This window comes from Sinocyclocheilus anshuiensis, unplaced genomic scaffold (assembly GCF_001515605.1).
Source record: "Sinocyclocheilus anshuiensis isolate Anshui unplaced genomic scaffold, SAMN03320099.WGS_v1.1 scaffold461, whole genome shotgun sequence".
Lineage (NCBI taxonomy): Eukaryota > Metazoa > Chordata > Actinopteri > Cypriniformes > Cyprinidae > Sinocyclocheilus > Sinocyclocheilus anshuiensis.
In genome coordinates this window covers 2,754,872-2,773,448 of record NW_015541005.1, presented here as the reverse complement: position 1 = coordinate 2,773,448, position 18,577 = coordinate 2,754,872, and the positions used below count along the sequence as shown (strand labels likewise).

Here is an 18,577-nt window from a genome sequence, read left to right as displayed (position 1 = left end):
CCGGAGCATCTGGACTGTACAAAACATCCTTTGACGTTTCCTTAGAAGCCCATGTGTTATATGCAAACAGATGTAAACATGACCTGTTTTTATACTTCAAGGAAATATGGTTGGAAGGGTCTGTTTAAAAAAAAAAAAATCCTATCTGATAATGGTACAAATACAATGGAGCATTGTGTTAAAGATTAGTTTGCATCAATCAAAGACAAAGTTCAGTCAAAATGTGTGAGCGAGAAAAACAGATTAACCTGAATTTGATACAAACACATCAGAGCTGCTCAATCATGACCTCAATTTGTAAGCGAACCAGAGGTTTCCTTTGGGAATTTCAGAGGGTTTTTAAAAATATTGTTTGATTTCTGAGAAAAAAGGACTGTGGTTAACATTACTTGAAGAAACTTTCGTTTTTTGTTCTATAAATTACAGGCAGTCACACCTAAAACATTAATTTTGAAACCACTGGTATACAAAAAACCCATTTGTAATTCCTGAACCCATGAATGTAAAACAGCTAATTCTATTCCAGAGTTTAGCGCTACAAACTGAACATCTCTAGTGACAAAACTATAGTTCAGTCAAGAAACTTTGATATTTTTATATTTGATATTTGTTTGTTGAGCCATTTGCTGCAATGCATTTTTCATTCTTCAATAAAAAAATAAATAAGTTCGTAATAATTTGCATTTATGTACAGAACTTTGGTCAATTTTTTATGGTTTGGAAAGTGCTTTATAAATATTTGAGTTAAGAATCTCTATTTGTCTTAAATAAAATGCACTTTGCTAAATATTGTGAAAATATTCATTTAGTTTCGTTGTGTGATTTGTGGCCAGTGGCACACTTAAACGTACACAGTGTTGTAAAAAAGGGGAGAAATGATTACCGCAAACGTCACGACAGTACACTTCCTACATCCACTGAATTAAAAGTTGAGATGACGTAGCCACTGCCAGTAATTCAGATGACTTCCAGGCGCGCTGCTCTAGAAGCTCAGCCCGGCGGAAGAGCCTGCCGAGCCAGGGCAATAAACACAGGCGGACTCGAGCGCGCTCGCTCTTTGACCCGCCTCCTTTGCGTCAGTCGGGCTCAGCGATTGGACAAAATCCTGATCTCGTCCGTGAGAGCGTCAAAGTCCTGTCAATCAATGAGAAACTGGAAATGTGCAGCCCATTTTCGCATAGACCGCTGTAGACTGCGCGTTTGTAGTGACGGAAAAGTTGGAAAAGGTGTTTTTAGAAAAGCGTATAGTCTCTTAAACGGTAGTTATTAACGTCAATAACGTGTTGACTGTGCTTATATCGGCGGGGGACGTTTTCTCAGAAACCTTGAACGACACACGGAGGGGTAAGTTGTTCAGCCACGTCGCGTTGTAAGGCAGTGAAAAAACGCACTTAGACGCGACTCTGTGGTTGTTTTTCTGTGAAGATTGTACGCAAGTTGCTGTGTCATATAATGTTTTGCAGTGCAGTTCGTGCTGATGGATCGATCACAATCTGTGCTGCTCGATTCTGAGAACGGGATGCTCTCGTGACGGAAATAATGTACACATTGTTTCATCTGAGCCTTTACATGAAGCTAGAAGAATGTCACTACTGTGACCTGACAAGACGATAGTAGTTGCATTGATAACTTAGTTCCACTACAGTATGTTGCCAAGTCCTTAAACATTACAAAATAAGAGTCTGAAGAATCATAAAGTTTTCCGTTCGCTTGAATACATGTTATGTAACCTGATATGAAAGGGATTTTGACCTCTTTTGCTTTATTTCGTTGATTCCTCATAAATGCGGATTCTTTATTATGCCATAGTAGGTTTATAGATGCCATGTTGTCGTTTCTCTTCTTCTCAGAGTCAGTCAATAAAGCTTTATTTGCGTGGTTGTCAGCATTTACAATAGTGTCAAAGTGTACTTGTTGTACCAAATAGACAATACTGAAATTAAGATGAGGTGAATAAAACATATCAAGTGAGAAAGGGACAAGTGGAAATAAAATAAGAATAAAAATGCCCTATACTCAAAGTCAGAATCAATAATACTTTTCTAGCATGGTTGTTATTATTTACAATATTGCAAAACCACCCAAAGTGCTTCCATTTTCTAAATAGACACTGCAAAAAAATAAATAAGGTGAGGCAATTAAAGATATATATATATATATATATATATAACAAAATACTAATAGAATAGACTATTAAACGACTTTCATTTTCACTTCTCATTATGGTTGCAGTCCGTGGATTACGCCCACCGACCCAACATAAAAACAGCTTTGTTTCCCGCTTTGGCATCTTTCGTGCTTTAGGATGTTATTCTAGCAGTTGCACTGGTTGGAAGGTTATCGTTTCTTTTCTCACGCGCTGTCTCCAGGGGGATTCCCCACCTCTGCGTCGTGACGTCACCTCTTCCAGTAGATGGCCGAGGGAATCCTCGTGCGCGACGGTGAGCGGCGGCGTCTAGCTGGTCGCCGCATTGTCGCTTCTGTCTTTCATGTCGGCTCACGGGGTTTTGCTTTACACGCCAAATGAGACCACTTTCAGTTTTGCACGATGGCCCCGAGCGATAGACGTTAGAAATGATAGGCTACTAGATTTTTCTCTTTATCTACAGTATTTATACTACTTATTTTCAAGTGTTTTTTAAGTAATGCTGGAGCACCATTTACACACCATGATAATGTGCTGTGGTATATATAGTACTATTAAAAAGTTTGGATACAGCTTTTCATTCTTTATTATTATCATGTTCCACATTTGAAGTTAAATATAGTGACCAAAAATGTAAATCAAATTAAAACATCATGAGGTGAGCACCTTTGGAAAATTAGTGCTCCATATCTTCGTCCTTTGTTTCTTCAGTCATGTGTGGATCTGAAAAGCTTACTCTTTTGTTTTCCCGTTTAAAGTGTTTAGTGCCAGGAAGCACTTACCACTGTAAAAAAGATCACCATTTTAACTGTGAAAGACTTCTATGCTACAGTAAAAACCTGTTAATTGGTTAACAGTATTTTCTCTTACTGGAAACTGTAATACATCTAATGGGAAAGTTAGTGTAAATTTAAATTAAAATGCTTTTAAATGTTATTTTTCACTTTCAAAAACTGTACAAGCGATCTTATAATCTACAGTGAAAAACCGTAAATTAACATTCACATAGAGAATGGGACACCTCACATTTGATGTTTTTTTTATTTAAATAATTGTTTCCTCTTAGATCTTTCTCATTTTATATGTCAATTAGGGTTTTATTTTACATGTTATGTTGTTAAATTAATGTTTATTGGATTATTTTTGTGTCATGCGAGTTACCATGATGTTTTGTGTTTGTATTTATGGTGGCACTATATTCTCTTTCTATATATTAGGGCTGCATGATAAATCGCATGCGATATTTAATGCGCATCCTGTCAGAAAGCTGGTTCTGTAATCAGCGGTAAATCTCCATCACCTGCGGGCTTTCACATTGAGCAGCATTAACTACACAGAGCCGTCGTTCACTGACGAGCTGCGCAAAAAATCGCGCGAATATGAACGTGGTTTTGCACGCAGGTGATGGAGATTTACCGCTGATTACAGAACCGGCTTTCTGACAAGATGCGCATTAAATATCTGCAGCCCTAATATATATTAATATTTGTCTCCGCTTGTGGAAGAGATACTTGTGGTGAACTTTGATCCATCATGTGGCTTTCTCATTAGAACTTTTTTAAGGTGGTTATATATTAGAAAGGTAACATTATTTCAGTAAATTTTTTTACTGTAATTTTAAGTCTGTTACGTTTTTGTAATAATAACCCCTAAATGATCTCTTTCATATGAGTGTACAAGTCTGCATCATTAAAGATCTTCAACAGTTCAAATGAGTCAGGTCAAGTATAGATGATATCGCCCTTGCTGCTTCAGACAGTCGGTTCCTCTATCTCTTCTCACTTATAATGCACTTCAGAGAAGGGAGTAGAGTTCGTTTTTCCAGGGACCCAGACCGCAACATTAGACATCTCATATCTTGTTTTTTCTGGGTCCCTATGACTCACACCATTATCACTGAGTGAACTGATCTAAAGAAGGCCAGTTTTACCCTTAACTGATAGAGGAACTTTAGTGAGTACTATGTAAGACAAGGCTTTGGAGTATATAATTATATATTATTTAGTGATCTTGTTAGGAAAAATAGCTTTAACCTAAATAATCATAAATATTTTCCATTGATTCCTTTTTTTTGCAAGATTTTAGGGTTTATGCTATTTCTATGCTATTGTAGCTTTTTTTATTTGCACCCACATACTGAAAAAGCAAGTTCTGCTTCTGCTCATTCCCATAGTACCTCCAGCATCTGTATTATTTGGTCATACTGTATGTATTGGGGTGTAGTGGCACGACAGTGTGCTCCTTCTGAGCACCAGCATAACATCTTCCATGCATTATGATATTCCTAGTTACTAGTGGTGGAAAGCGTACTGAAAATTTGTACTTAAGTACAAGTACTGTTACATTGCTGAAATAATACTCAATTACAAGTAAAAGTACTGGTGAAAGCACTTTGAATTACCATTGTGTATGAAATGTGCTATATAAATAAACTTGCCTTGCCTTGCCTTGCCTTACAAGTAAAAATACTGGTGTCAAATCAGTACTTAAGTAAAAGTACAAAGTACTCCTCTCAAAAACTACTCAGAGTACTAGTTACTAGTTAAATTTTAGCCACAGATATTTAATGAATTACCAAAAAATATTCATATCAAAGATCTATGTGGATAATAGCTAATTTGAACAAAACCCACTTTTATCTTATTGACAAAGTACGTGAATTAGTGGTCATGATACAGGAATTTCTAACTTCAATACCTTGAAAAATATCAGTATCAAAGTACACGTGAACCGGATTTCCAAGTGAAACAGAATGTTGAATAAAGGGTGGGGTTGTATTGTGGTGCACCTCCTCTCCACCTCTTGCTCATAGCAGATTCACGGTTGGAGTGGTTTAGAATATCTGCTTGTTACGTCTGACATCATGCTTTACCGCTTCTGGGTCCTAATGCTTTGCCAGACGCCCCCCAAAAAACAACAAACTGGTCATATACACACTCACAATGTCATGTAAAACTGAAAAAATTATAACCCTAATCTTTATCTCCATACCGAAATCCCAGAAGGCCTGACAGTGATTCAGCTAAAATATTAGTGACTGAGACACTGAGCACGGAGACTGTAGTGTGCACAGCAAATTTTTAAATGCTTAGCTTAAATATGCAATATTAATTAAATCGTGCTCATAAACGGCTGTTGAGATAGTATTCTCAAGTGAAATAAGTAGAGGCTTGGACCCGGAAACAGCAGTCCTTACGTCATACTTAATAAGACGATATTCCCCAAGTCGTCAAACTGACGTCATCAGAGCCAGAACGCCATTCCAGAGCGGAAGCGACGGCAGACAATTTATTTTCCAGTGTATTGACTTGCATGGTTCAATTGTTCACCACAAGACTAGTAATGTGCAATAAAAAAGTAAGTAGGGCCATTTTTGGTTTCATGACGACTAGCTGGCAAAACTACCACATACTGTATACTGCCATATAGATATTTTAATACCCTAATCTTTATCTCCATACCGAAATCCCAGAAGGCCTGACAGTGATTCAGCTAAAATATTAGTGTCTGAGACACTGAGCATGGAGACTGTAGTGTACACAGCTAATTTTTTAATGCTTAGCTTAAATATGTAATATTAATTAAATAGTGCTCATAAATGGCTGCTGAGATAGTATTCTCAAGTGAAATAAGTAGAGGCTTGGACCCGGAAACAGCAGTCCTTACGTCATACTTAATAAGACGATATTCCCCAAGTCGTCAAACTGACGTCATCAGAGCCAGAACGCCATTCCAGAGCGGAAGCGACGGCAGACAATTTATTTTCCAGTGTATTGACTTGCATGGTTCAATTGTTCACCACAAGACTAGTAATGTGCAATAAAAAAGTAAGTAGGGCCATTTTTGGTTTCATGACGACTAGCTGGCAAAACTACCACATACTGTATACTGCCATATAGATATTTTAATGTTAAATTTTTTTTGTCCATCCATTTTTTCAAGGCAATCATTATTTCAAGCTTTGAAATTGGTTTAATCCAAGTCTTCTAAAAAGACACATTCGCTTTATATGATGAACAGATTTTAATATAGGCTTTTATATACATACATATAAATATTGATCAATTAACATTACAAAAATCTCAATCTAGTAATGTGCACTAAAAAGTAAGTAGGGTCATTTTTGATTTCATGACGATTGACGAATCATTTTCAATACCATTGGCAAAACTAACACATACTGTATACAGCCATATAGATATTTTAAACTTTTTTTGTACATCCAATTTTTCAAAGCAATCATTATTTCAAGCTTTGAAATTGGTTTAATCCAAGTCTTCTAAAAAGACACATTCTCTTTATATGATGAACAGATTTTAATATAGGCTTTTATTTACATACATATAAAAATTGATCAATTACCATAACAAAAATCTCAATCTTAAACATTTACTCATTCTGTGTATTTGTGTCTTTAAAATAGGGTAACTTTGTTGCAAAAGCTTACAGCACAAGGAAGCTTGATTTCAACTTTGATTTCAAACTGAATTGAATTTACAAAAAAAAAGTGCACAGTCAGTAATAAAATTATTAAACAAATGACCTCAATTCAATTTGAGGTGTTCAAAACATGACAACACTTAATTTTTATAAGCAGTGATTTAAGAGCCATATACAGTATGTTAGGCCTATTTATTTAGATAAATAGAACATTTATAAATATTGATTACCATTACAAAAATCTCAATCTTAAACATTTGCTCATTCTGTGTATTTGTGTCTTTAAAATAGGGTAACTTTGTTGCAAAAGCTTACAGCACAAGGAAGCTTGATTTCAAACTGAATAGAATTTACAAAAAAAGACAAGTACACAGCCAGTAATAAAATTATAAAACAAATGACCTCAATTCAGTTTGAGGTATTCAAAACATGACAACACTTAATTTTTATAAGCAGTGATTTAAGAGCCATATACAGTATGTTAGGCCTATTTATTTAGATAAATAGAACATTGGATGGCTTTGTAATGACTGTACACAATGTAGTGATGCAGTTAGACAGACTAGGATATTTATATGTACAAATCAGACAAATATCCCATTCCAAAACATTTCTAGCATAAACTTACATTGTAAAGAAATTAAAGTTTCATCTTTGATTGATGAAATACTTCCTGGTGCATTTCACTTACAGCCAATAAAATTTCCAGTAGGATTTTAATCGGTCAGGCGTGGATCTATTCTAAATGGTTGATAACTTTTGACTAGGTTTAATCCAGGAGCAAAGAGAAAAAAAGCACGGAGAGATCGCGATTGCACACAGTCTGAGTGCGCACAAGCAATATCGGAGTGAGAGAACAGGCAGCTCATTTGTATAAGTTAGGCCTATTTGAGAGCTCGCATCCAGTTTTATGCGATTACATGACTGTTCTCATGTTACAATAAAGCACTCGCCACATTTGCGCAGACATTCAGACTCTGTAACTGACAGGAGGCGGATGCGTGTCAAACTCACTGTCGGAGAGGAGAGAGAGACGCAGCTTGTATCGGTGTATATTCGGTAGATACTGTGGAAAATGAGTAATGGAACCGTGTCAGATATTTCAGTATCGGTATCAAAATATAGATATTTATGATAACACTACCATGTAGTTTGTTTCTTCAAACTTTGAGTCCATAAATTACGCTGAGCTCCGTCCGATCAGCTCTTCAGAACCTGCTGCAGTGGCTGCCTTTCCCGCTTCAGATATCAGGGCTGTTATTGGTCTGTTTACGATCGGGTATCTTTATTGGCTACTGAAGTGCCGTCAAATAAAGTTTGAATATCAATTCAAATTGTGGGCGTACTCAGTAACGAACTATGATTTAAAAGTAACGAAGTAGATTATTTAGCTTAATTTGTATTTAAGTACAAGTAAAAGTACAGCTTTAAAAATATACTCAAAAAAGTACAAGTACCCGAAAAAACTACTTACAGTAACGTGAGTAGTTGTAATTCGTTACATCCACCACTAGTTTTCATTTTCTTTAAAATGAAAAGGGGAGTTCATTTCATTGGCATCACATTTGTTGACACATTAGCAACAATAAGGGTGACAGATACTCCCAAAACTCTGGGAAACTTCGGTTGAAGCCAATCCTCTACAGTTGAAAATATGTGGGTGGGGAGCTTGTTGATTTAGAGCAGTTATTGTTGCAGTTGTTGAGAGCTGTTTGATGAACCTCGATGAAGTTAGCCATACTTGCTTATTGTTCTACATTGACTGCACATTTGTTATTGACATATTTGTATTATATCATTTTTCAAAGTACACCACTCTGTTATTTTTGTTGCACTGCTCAGTGTGGCAGTTGTCTTGGACTTGCACTGATGGTTGTCATTGTAGAAATGTGCAATTTGTAGTCAACTTGTCATTTATTTTACAAGCAATAGTGTTCAATAATAAGGGTTTAACAGAATACTATTAATTTATTTGTGTAATTTTTAATGCATTTTAAGGCATTATTGAGTGTAGTTAATACATTAAATGTGAAAGTGTCTCACTGTCTCTCTTAAAATTGATGAGATGGATATTCTCCCAGTCTGTTGGTTATTGTGTTTCTCTGAGCTTTGCTGATGAGAGTAAAGGTCAGTGGGGTCAGACATTGTTTGCATAGAAGGAATAAGTGAATAACCTGAGAATTTCTGACCATTTGAAGCTTTTAAACTACTTGTAACTGAGCATATCAACCTGGATGTCCGGCTGCCCTCATTTAAAGCTTCGGTTGGTTTGCGCTAATTTTTGGATGCTACATGAAGACCCAGTGCAAGTTCTTTCAAATTTGTTTCTTTGTTTTTATACAGTGTACTGATATATACAATATATACTGATTCTTTTGCAATGGAAAACCATTATATCTTTGACAGTTTTTCTGTCTAGTTCTGTCATTTCTTTGAATTTCCTCCTACTGTATTTCTTTTAGGTTGACCTAAATGACCTTTTTGTGATGTTTAAGACCAATCAGGTATTGTTTTGTGCAAAGTGTTTAAAACTTGTGAAGGAGGCTTACAGGTCAGTGTTAAAACGCCTTGCCGCACAGGCAGCCATTATCATTTTGACTTGTAAGATGAAAGTCAGAATATGACATGATTTGCCACTTCTTAAACTATATGATACATGTGACATACTTTCCTTTCATTGTGATCACCATATTGAAGATTCATTGTTTCATTGCCATTGCACCGGTTTAGAGTCTTGCACGCTTATGTAAAACCCATGCTAGTTTCACTGAAATGCAGGCAGCAGCTGTCAGCTGTTCTTGATATTACTTATTAATGTCCTGAGCTTGCTTTGCACCAGACTGTCTGGAGAGCTTGATTCACTCCTGCTTTAAAGAGAATCAAAGGTTGCGTTCATGCTGCACAACAGTTTTTTTTCTTGAACTGATATTGTCACATGATGAAATCTTACTGATCAGATAGATGTCAGATTTCATCTGCTGTTTTGCAAGCTGCTTAAAATGAGTACAGTTTATTACTATTTGGTTTATATATAAAAAATAGGATAATATGACTATTTTGGACCATGTTGCATGTAGTCCAAATGAAAGTCTGAATAACTGCAGGTTTAGCACTTTTCATACTGCATTCATTTTTCAGTTCAGTTCCTTGTGCCATGCACAGTTTTACCAGGAACTTTTTGTGTTTTCTGAGATTTTCTTATGACATCTGTTTATTATTTCTTTCTACTTTGATGATATATGCCTTATGTTTGTGATCTTGAAATCAGGGTGAAGCAATTACAGAAATTACTTGATTACAGTTAGTAATGATGTGTGTATTGGACCAGTTGATCTGGTAAATTCATTTTTGTATGCCTAGCGAATTTAATCGTTTGGTTTTATGTGATGTTTTCTACATTGCTGTTGCAAATTATGCTGATTTGTCTCTAAGATAATGTTATCTAAGTGGCTAACATGGTTTTGTCAAAATAGCAAAAATGACTTGGTAGTGAAAGCATCAGTGAGAATGTGTTAAACTCCAAACCAGTCAGTAATGATTTAAACGTATGCCATTGTTTACCAGAAAAAGGGATTTTATGAATTTATGTTGTAAGAATATAGCTCTATAGTTTCCAACTTGTTGCAGATTTTGTATTTGTGAATAAAAAATAAACACAAAAGCAATTTGTAAAGTAAAATGTAATATAATGAAAATGTAACTATATCTAGCAAGTATAAAATATGTTTCCCAGCAGGGCAAGAAATGCAATAAATTAAATGCAACAGATTTAATGTTGGACAGTGGTTTTTATACATATTGCAAAGTTCAAACATCGGTGGACTACATGGATATTTATTGTCATCAGCCTTGCATGAGCCTTGAATTGTTTTGCACTAATTAGTTGGTCCACAATGTAGCGACACTAAAGTCACAGAAACACAGAAGTCGGTCATATGGCATGCTGTCAAATGGATTGTACTTTGAAATAGGCTTGCCGCGATAGACGGTGCTGACGGTGATACCGTTGTTAAGCCGCATCACCGACTCCCACCGTCGTTTTGATTTTTTTATAGTAATAAAAATAATTTAGTTCAGTAAAAGAACAGACACTACAATTAAAAACTGAACGCGGCTGCTTAACGCAGCGTGCCGAACGACAGTCGCATCACAGATCAGATTATCCGGTGAGGAGAGTGAGTCGAGCTGACTGACAAGAAGAGTGAGGTGAGGTGAGACAAACAAGACGATCGCGGATGATTTAGTTTTTGAAACGAAATGCAAAAGCACCTGTTTGGCAGTATTTTGGATTTTTTAAAAGCCTGTTGACTTTTGGCGTTTATCTAAGGCGATTTTGGAAGTTTTTTTTAAACATTCATTTCTTATTTAATTGGTTCCACAGTGTTTGCTGATTTTTACTTTATTTAAACTTTGTGTAATTTATTTATTTTATTTGACATCAAGGTGTATGCCGTGCCTCCAAGCTTTCTTATTCGTTTTGCTCATAAACTTTCTACATTTCTTATTTATTTGGTTATATATTATACATGTTTACTTGGGCTATTTCCAGTTTTGTATAGGCTACCTATTTAAACTTTATGTAAGTTAGGCCTATTTGTTATTTTATATTCGGCATAGCCTGCCCTATAGCATGGTGTATTTCTATTTGTTTTGTTAATAAAAGTTCTATGTTTTATATATAGGCTAAAGTGAGTTTGACGTTGTGTTTTGTTGTTGCATTCAAGCAATTGATGCCGAATTGCCGCTAATTCGAAAGTGAAAGTAAAATGCGCACGGCGCTTTTAAGCTATTTAAAAGTGAAGGAAAGCGAGGAAAAGAGGGAAAAATATGTTATAATGTGGTATTTTCGAATGCTTTCTGATGGAGCAGCATTTACTACACAAAGCCGTAGTTCACTGAGAAGCTATGCAAACAGCTGTCATTATCGCAATTATTTTGCGCAACTTGTCAGTGAACTACGGCTCTGTGTAGTAAATGCTGCTCCACCTGAAAGCACATGATGATGATTTACTGCTGATTACAGAACCGGCTTTACTAACAAAATGCGCATGACAATCGCATTCGATTAATCGTGTAGCCCTAGCATATGCTAAATGTTAACTTCAAAACTGAAGTAAACTTTAGGTTATTTACCAAAAGTCTACTCCCAGTACAAGTGGCTTTGTCCTGTCTGATGGAAATAAGGCTTACTCTGTGGAATAAGAAGTATTTGTAAATAACCATCTATGTAAATCACAATTGCTTATCTTCCTTTCACTATTTTGAATATGATCCTGTGCTAGTGTTACGGTTAATTCCAGAATTTATCGGAATAACAGAAGATCAGTGTCAAGTAGCAGAAACCGCAGGAAATGCCACTTAACTACACTGTGCCTCTCTTTCCACTTGTATCTTGTGAATGATTGTGCCGTAGGAGACGGGTAGGAGGTGAGAGACATTGTTAAAGACAGAGAATGACAGATCAGAACACAGCTCTCTTCTTCTGCAGTCTTCACGGAAATGAAAAGGAGGCTAAGGTCACAGCCAGGCCTGGGCCTTTTATCTCAGAGTGAACATTGGCCTCATCTGTGAGCGTCACATCCTTTGAACTACACCAACGTTAAGCTTCCAACAGCTCAATTGGAATAGTTTGCAAGAGCCCTATTAGAAACACAACGAGGCTGTGAAAGCGGAGTAGTGAGTTGATGAGTTTATTTGTTCGGTGTGAGGATAGTTCATGTCCCCAAAAACCTCTGTAGTCCCATTTAGCCACTTGTTAGCAACCGCCTTTTTCAAGACAAGTAACAGCTTTAAAAAAATCCCAAAGGGGCATTACTGATGCATTTCACGGCATAGAATAAAATGTGAAAATATCTTGAGCTTTGAACCCATTCAAAAACCCACTGACTTCGTGATGATGGAACCGCAAGTGCTAAAATGCGAACTCGTATCCAGGGTTTGGCCTACAAAAATACATCACCTCTGCAGCACTCTAATACTCTTAAAAAAGGGGGCAATGTCATAGAAAAAAAACATTTGTGGTTCCCCAAAGAACCTTTCATTGAACATATCAACATTTTTACATTTTTACTAATCTAAAGAACCTTTCCACTGAAAAGAACCTTCTGTGCAATGGAAAGATTCCATGTAAAAGGGGTAGTTCACCCAAAAATGAAAATTTGCTATAAATTTACTCAGCCTCAGGCCATTTAAGATGCGTATATGTTACGTCATTGTGTGATTATGTAAACAAACTAGTGAATTGAGCCAGTTCATTGAAATGAGCTGTCCGAAAGAATCAGTAATATAATCTCATTTCCCTATTTGCTTTAGGCTATAGATTACAGGTAACAATGTTGTAAATAATGTTCAGTTTCTTCAGCTCAGACTGATCTTTTCCTAAGACCTCAATATATCATCAGGAGCCGCTGACTTGAATTTTATGAATCACCAAGGACCACGGTTTCAGCTAAAAATCTTCTTTATTGTTATACTCAACAAAAAAAAAATTATCTACATCTTGCATGGCCTGAGGGTGAGTAAATTTACAGCAAATTTTCATTTTTGGGTGAACTATCCCTTTAAAAGTTCTTCATGGAATCATCATTGCCAATAAAGAACTTTTGTTTTGAAGACTGTTGGAGTCTAAATTCTCACAAAATCCTAGCGTAGCCAATTTTGCCAAAGAGGTTGACCAGGAAGATGTTTCAAATAACAGGAAGTTGTTTTCTATAGAAATGAACTTTCACTTTAATACATCTAACCTATACGCCTCTTAGACCACAGCGTATTGACCTCCATGTTTGGACACCAGTGCACCTTTTGCGGTTTTAGGGTAGTTTGCATACTCCCTCGTTTATGGTAACTAATTTGAGAGCTGAAATATAAACTTCCTCCAAGCTTTCCCCGAATCCCTCCCATCTCAGCCTATTGTTCTCCTTCAGCTTTCCGCGGAGGCTGCTGGATATTTCTGACAGAACTTCTTCCAGCCTGAAGTGCTTGCTGGTTTTCAGCTCATTATGACTCATCCTCTGTGTCTGTGAGATTTTTCTCTCTGCACTTTGAGCCACGAACTCAGCCAACATCATTTAAGTCACACCAGCTCTGAGAAGTGCTTCTGGTTACTCAGCATGTGAAGGAAGGAAAGCTAACCGACACTGAGTGCCAGGGTATTGTTTCGAGCCTCTCTCAAGTTGTGTAAATGATCAGCAGACATTTAGGTTGCAGTGTGAGAACAGATACAGGAACTAAGAGTGTTGTGAATGAGTACTAATCTAAAGGCTTTATAGGAGAAATTTATGTGAGGCTTTATATTATCATTCATATTCCTGGGAATTGTTTTGTTTTTTTGTTATTCTTGGGAGCATCGACATGCTGTAAATTGAGAACGGATGCCAGGTGGTGGGAGACAACCAAATCTTCCCACAGGGAGCACATAGATCATAAGCTTTGTGGTTTCCTCCTCTACACATGACGTTCTTGGCAATATGATCCAAGATAATGTGTCATCAATTATGCAGTGTTCCTGAAAAAAAAAACAGGGATGACTTCAAAACCGTTCTTGTTGCATTTATGTAACATGTGATATTTGAGTTGTGTAACAGAGACTTCCTTTCCCCTTAGATTTGATTGAACTGCTTTGTTTGTCTATTCAGCTTTGGTTTTAAAGTAGATTGATCAGTGGTGTTTAAAGTTACAGATTTACAGCATTTATGTAAGTCCATGAGTTCATAGACCCACATTAATATTAAAATATTTTATTTATAAAATACTTTTTAAGGTATTTAAAGAAGATCTCGTAGCTATCACTGTCAAGTCATTTTGCTAATTCGTCTGAATCAAACCTCATCTATGGAAGACAACTATAGATAAAATAATCTAGGTGACAAATCAGCAGATTTTGCAATAACAATATAGAATACAATACAGAAACTAAATGTTTATGTTTATTTAATGTTAAAACGGATGTACAGTATGAATGAATGCTAACTTTTCAGCGGCAGCTCAGAAATGACCTGGAAGGACAAGCGTGAGTCCTGTCAATTAGCCAGTGATGTCATCTGATGGTCTTATAGCAAACTCCAGACCAAGTTTGGTTCTGGTCAGTTTTGTCTCTTGTAGGGATATGCCGGTTTCAAATTTTCATGTTGCGATTAATTGCTAATGCTTTTTAAAATGCATTCAAAATTCTGAATAATTTGTCATATATTATTTTTCACGGTAATTAGAAGTGCCCACAATAACAATATCGTGCATATTAATTACCGTGATATATCGCATTACCGAATACCGGCACAAGTCTAGTCTCTTGTCTAACCAACATGTACTTGATGGAGGTATGTCATATCGTTAATTGTTCTGTGATCAATGCTGTAGTTCAATTTTAGGACATGCGACCCCCTACATTCATCTAATTTCATTAATTCTCTTATTGATCTATTACTTTATGGTTCGAACATTGTTAATATATTACATAATATGCTGTGTATAGTGTGCAAAACCTTACACCATGGTTACACAGCATTGTGCCGTGTTGGAAAAACTTGAGGCTGTCTACACTGGATGCGACAAAGTGACTAGTTTAAATACATTTGTCCACAGAAATAGCTCAGGCACTAAGAGTCAAAAAACCTGCTCATGTCGTATTTATTCGTGTCTGGTTTATTATTGGGTTTTATTGTGTTTTGTTGTGGTGTTCTTGATTTATTCCATCCATTTTGTTTTTTGTTGTTTTTGCTTGAACTCAATCGCGTCTAATTTACCAGAATCATAGCCAACGAGGCTATGTAGGCTAAAAGGTCACCTGATTAGCTGGGAGACTAGTGAAATACAAAGATTCGCTAGCGATAAACAGCAGTTTATTGTTTTGTACTTTGTGCTTGATAGTTTATTGATTGTACATTGAATTGTAAAATGAATTTATAGTGGTCATAAATGCAACAGGTAACCTAGAAAAGGTAAAGCATTAAGGTCTATCCAGCCAAAATGAACTATATCTAGTGAACTGTACTGTATATACAATGGATTATTTGATGTACATTAATTGCACAAACTAGTCTATTATACACCAATAACCAATGTTGACGACAGTGCTGTTGACGTGTCTTGCATACTTATCTATGTGTCCAACCCTCCACCTCATACTCTTATATTTCTACCTGTGCATGAATAAAGTAGTTCACTTGCCCACTGTTCACGCAGCAGGTAGACATGGCGAGTCCAGTTGCAGTTCGTTTTGTGGACAACAATGTAAGTTTGCTTTATTTCCTTTATGATGAAGCCTTGTTAATCATTTTTGGTTGAAAGGTTATCTGCCAAAAATGTGTAAATTATCTATCAATTTGTTAATTAAATAATTATATAGGCCTATTTGTTTGTTTATTTATGATATTCTTATATATTTTTATGAATGTTTTACATTTTTATTGGGAAAAGGTTTTACAGTTCTCATCTGGCTAATTTACAGATTGCAGCTCCGTATTTGGATGAGTTTAGAGAAGTGAAATAAAGAAAAGCAGTTTCGTGCACAAGGTCTTTTTTCACTCGGACTTGAGGACGCATTTCCCTTTTCTCTCTATCCTTCAGTGTGCAAACCTGAGTGAGTAAAGAAAAAGTGTTGTGTGCCAGCCCAGCACTGGTCTTTTTTATTCAGTTTGTCAGCAGCACAAACCTGTGTGTGTGGATGTGGTGAACTGCGAGTGTGTGTTCCACAGCATTTTGAGGTAATGTAGAGCAAAACGGCGTCCATGGGCTTTTGAGGTTTTCCTCTTTGAACGGATGCTCTCGCTGCTTTATGATCAACAGCCACTGATTTCTGTGGCCCCGACACGCTGGTGACATGCACCTTACACTTCCTTGACATTGCTGATGTTTGTCTGTTTTGTTGATAAGGCCGGGTTGCTAGTGAAGATTTATTAAATCATGAAATTAACTACATACAGAAGCAATATTTAACACTGCAGATCTTAATTTGTGCTATTTACGTCTGTTTTGAATGGTCATTGAGGTACTTTCACTTTTGAAGTTCGTCTTTCTTTTGAGCTGTTTGAGGAAGGAACAAGACCAGTTATGTCTGTCTTCCTCGTGTCAAAGGAGTTCTTAGTTCTCTCTCTCTATCCTGCAGGTCAACATGGCCCAGTGGAATCAGTTACAGCAGTTGGAGACGCGGTATCTGGAGCAGCTGTATCACCTGTACAGTGACAGCTTCCCTATGGAGCTGCGGCAGTTCTTGGCCCCCTGGATCGAGAGCCAGGACTGGTGAGTTGCCAACAACAGGATATGACATAAGAGATAAAGACCTCAGCACTCGGGAGGTCTGTGTCTTATCCGAACAGCAAGATATAATATTTGTTGGATTTCATTCAATTCACTCTTTCAGATCTTTTCTTTTTCAATTTCGATGTACGTGTTTATATTAGGGCTGGGCAGATTAACGTGTTATTATCGCATTAACGCATTAATTGATTAATGCAGACAATTATTTTATCGCGCATTAACACAGTTTTTTATTTTTATGAAAGTCTGTTGCTCACTGGCTCTGAATAAACATACAGACAAACCATGGGTCACAGGAGGGTGGGATGTTGATCAGTGCTGGCTTGGGATGGGTGTCATCACACATCTCAACCAATGAGAGAATTTGGGGTGGGCCTAAGACTACAGCAGCGCTCACATGAATGCTCCCGATCAAATTATTTAGGCTAAGCATCAACATTCACAAACCACTGTTCACTGTTATTTTTAAAGGGGTCCTATTATGCTTTTTCACATTTTCAACTTTAGTTAGTCTGTAATGTTGCTGTTTGAGCATAAAAAAGATCTGAAAAAGTTACAAAGCTCAAAGTCCACTTCAAAAGGAGATATTTTATTTAACAGAAATCACTTTTCAAAAACTACAACGAACGACTCGTTTGGACTACAACGCATATTTTCCGGGATTTGTGATATCACAAATATCGACGAACGGGACGAGACCTGGTTGAGCTGCACTAGAGAAGGCAACGAGTGTTATCACTATGTCAGAGACACGCGCTCGGGCACGGTTAAGATTGCCTAGTGTGATACACCCTTATTCTCCCGCATCCCGCACACACGAGTCTTTACCCACCCGCACTCGCCCATCAAGTGTTGTCCCGCGCTGCACTCTGCTGCGTTGGGTCCCACAGAGTGCAGGTCTCTAAGGTGCCTGTTATAATGTTATGATCGAGGCTCTGGACTGTGAGCGTAACTTGTTTTTCTATAACAAACTATAAAATGTTTTCTATAAAAACGTTAATGCCCTGGCAGTGGCAAATAGCTTGTGCTCTGCAGTGAATGGGTGCCGTCTAGGGTTGGGCGATATCTACAAATTTGGCATCGGACGATGTCTACAGTGAACCATCGCGATGGACGATGACATCGGCGGGGGCGGGGGGGGTTGCCCGAAGCGTCAATCCTTATAAGAGAAAACAACTAACGATTCCTAACACCGTGTCTACACCGGATGCGAGCAGCGCGACAAAATACTATAGAACCACTGACCTATAATAGAGATTAATTATATATAGATCAGTCAATAGAACTCATTATAATCAGTGATGCTGTCTACACTGGATGCGGCGCGGCGTGACACGACAAATCTCTGACAGTAAACTGCTGCTGCATTACATTTATGACGTGCTGACACAAATTACAAATGATTTTCAACGGTCGCTTTGTTGCGTCCAGTGAGCCGCCTTTCCACTGCGCACGACATTCGGACACGACTGTCGGAATTCGCCCCCTAGTGGCAGTCGCACGGAAATTTCATTATGATCGTACACGGCAACATGGGAGAGAAGCTTATCCTCGCAGTCTCAGAAAACCCCATTCTGTATGATACTTCTGTAGAATCATACAGAGACTTTAATAGGAAAAATGAGGCTTGGAAGAGAGTTAGCGAGATTGTCGGTTTGTCAGGTGTGTTTTGTTTGCCAAATTTGCTGAATGTATGCAAATCCTTGTCGTGCCTTAATTAGCATCTAGCCTAGTATT

The 18,577-nt window shown here is 37.2% G+C and overlaps 1 protein-coding gene across 4 annotated transcripts in view; it reads left to right on the top strand.

Moving 5' to 3' along the window:
* The first annotated feature begins 1,128 nt into the window (after window positions 1-1,128).
* The window catches only part of stat3 (signal transducer and activator of transcription 3 (acute-phase response factor)), a 46,837-nt gene continuing 29,388 nt past the window's right edge, over window positions 1,129-18,577 (top strand). For all 4 annotated transcript variants that reach the window (XR_001634424.1, XM_016488596.1, XM_016488595.1 and 1 more), the window contains exons 1-2: window positions 1,129-1,344; window positions 16,689-16,822. Coding sequence is in view for 3 of the 4 variants with exons in the window: in XM_016488596.1 (XP_016344082.1) it covers window positions 16,695-16,822 (128 nt within the window). In the remaining variant the exon portion in view is untranslated. The remainder of the gene's footprint in view (window positions 1,345-16,688; window positions 16,823-18,577) is intronic.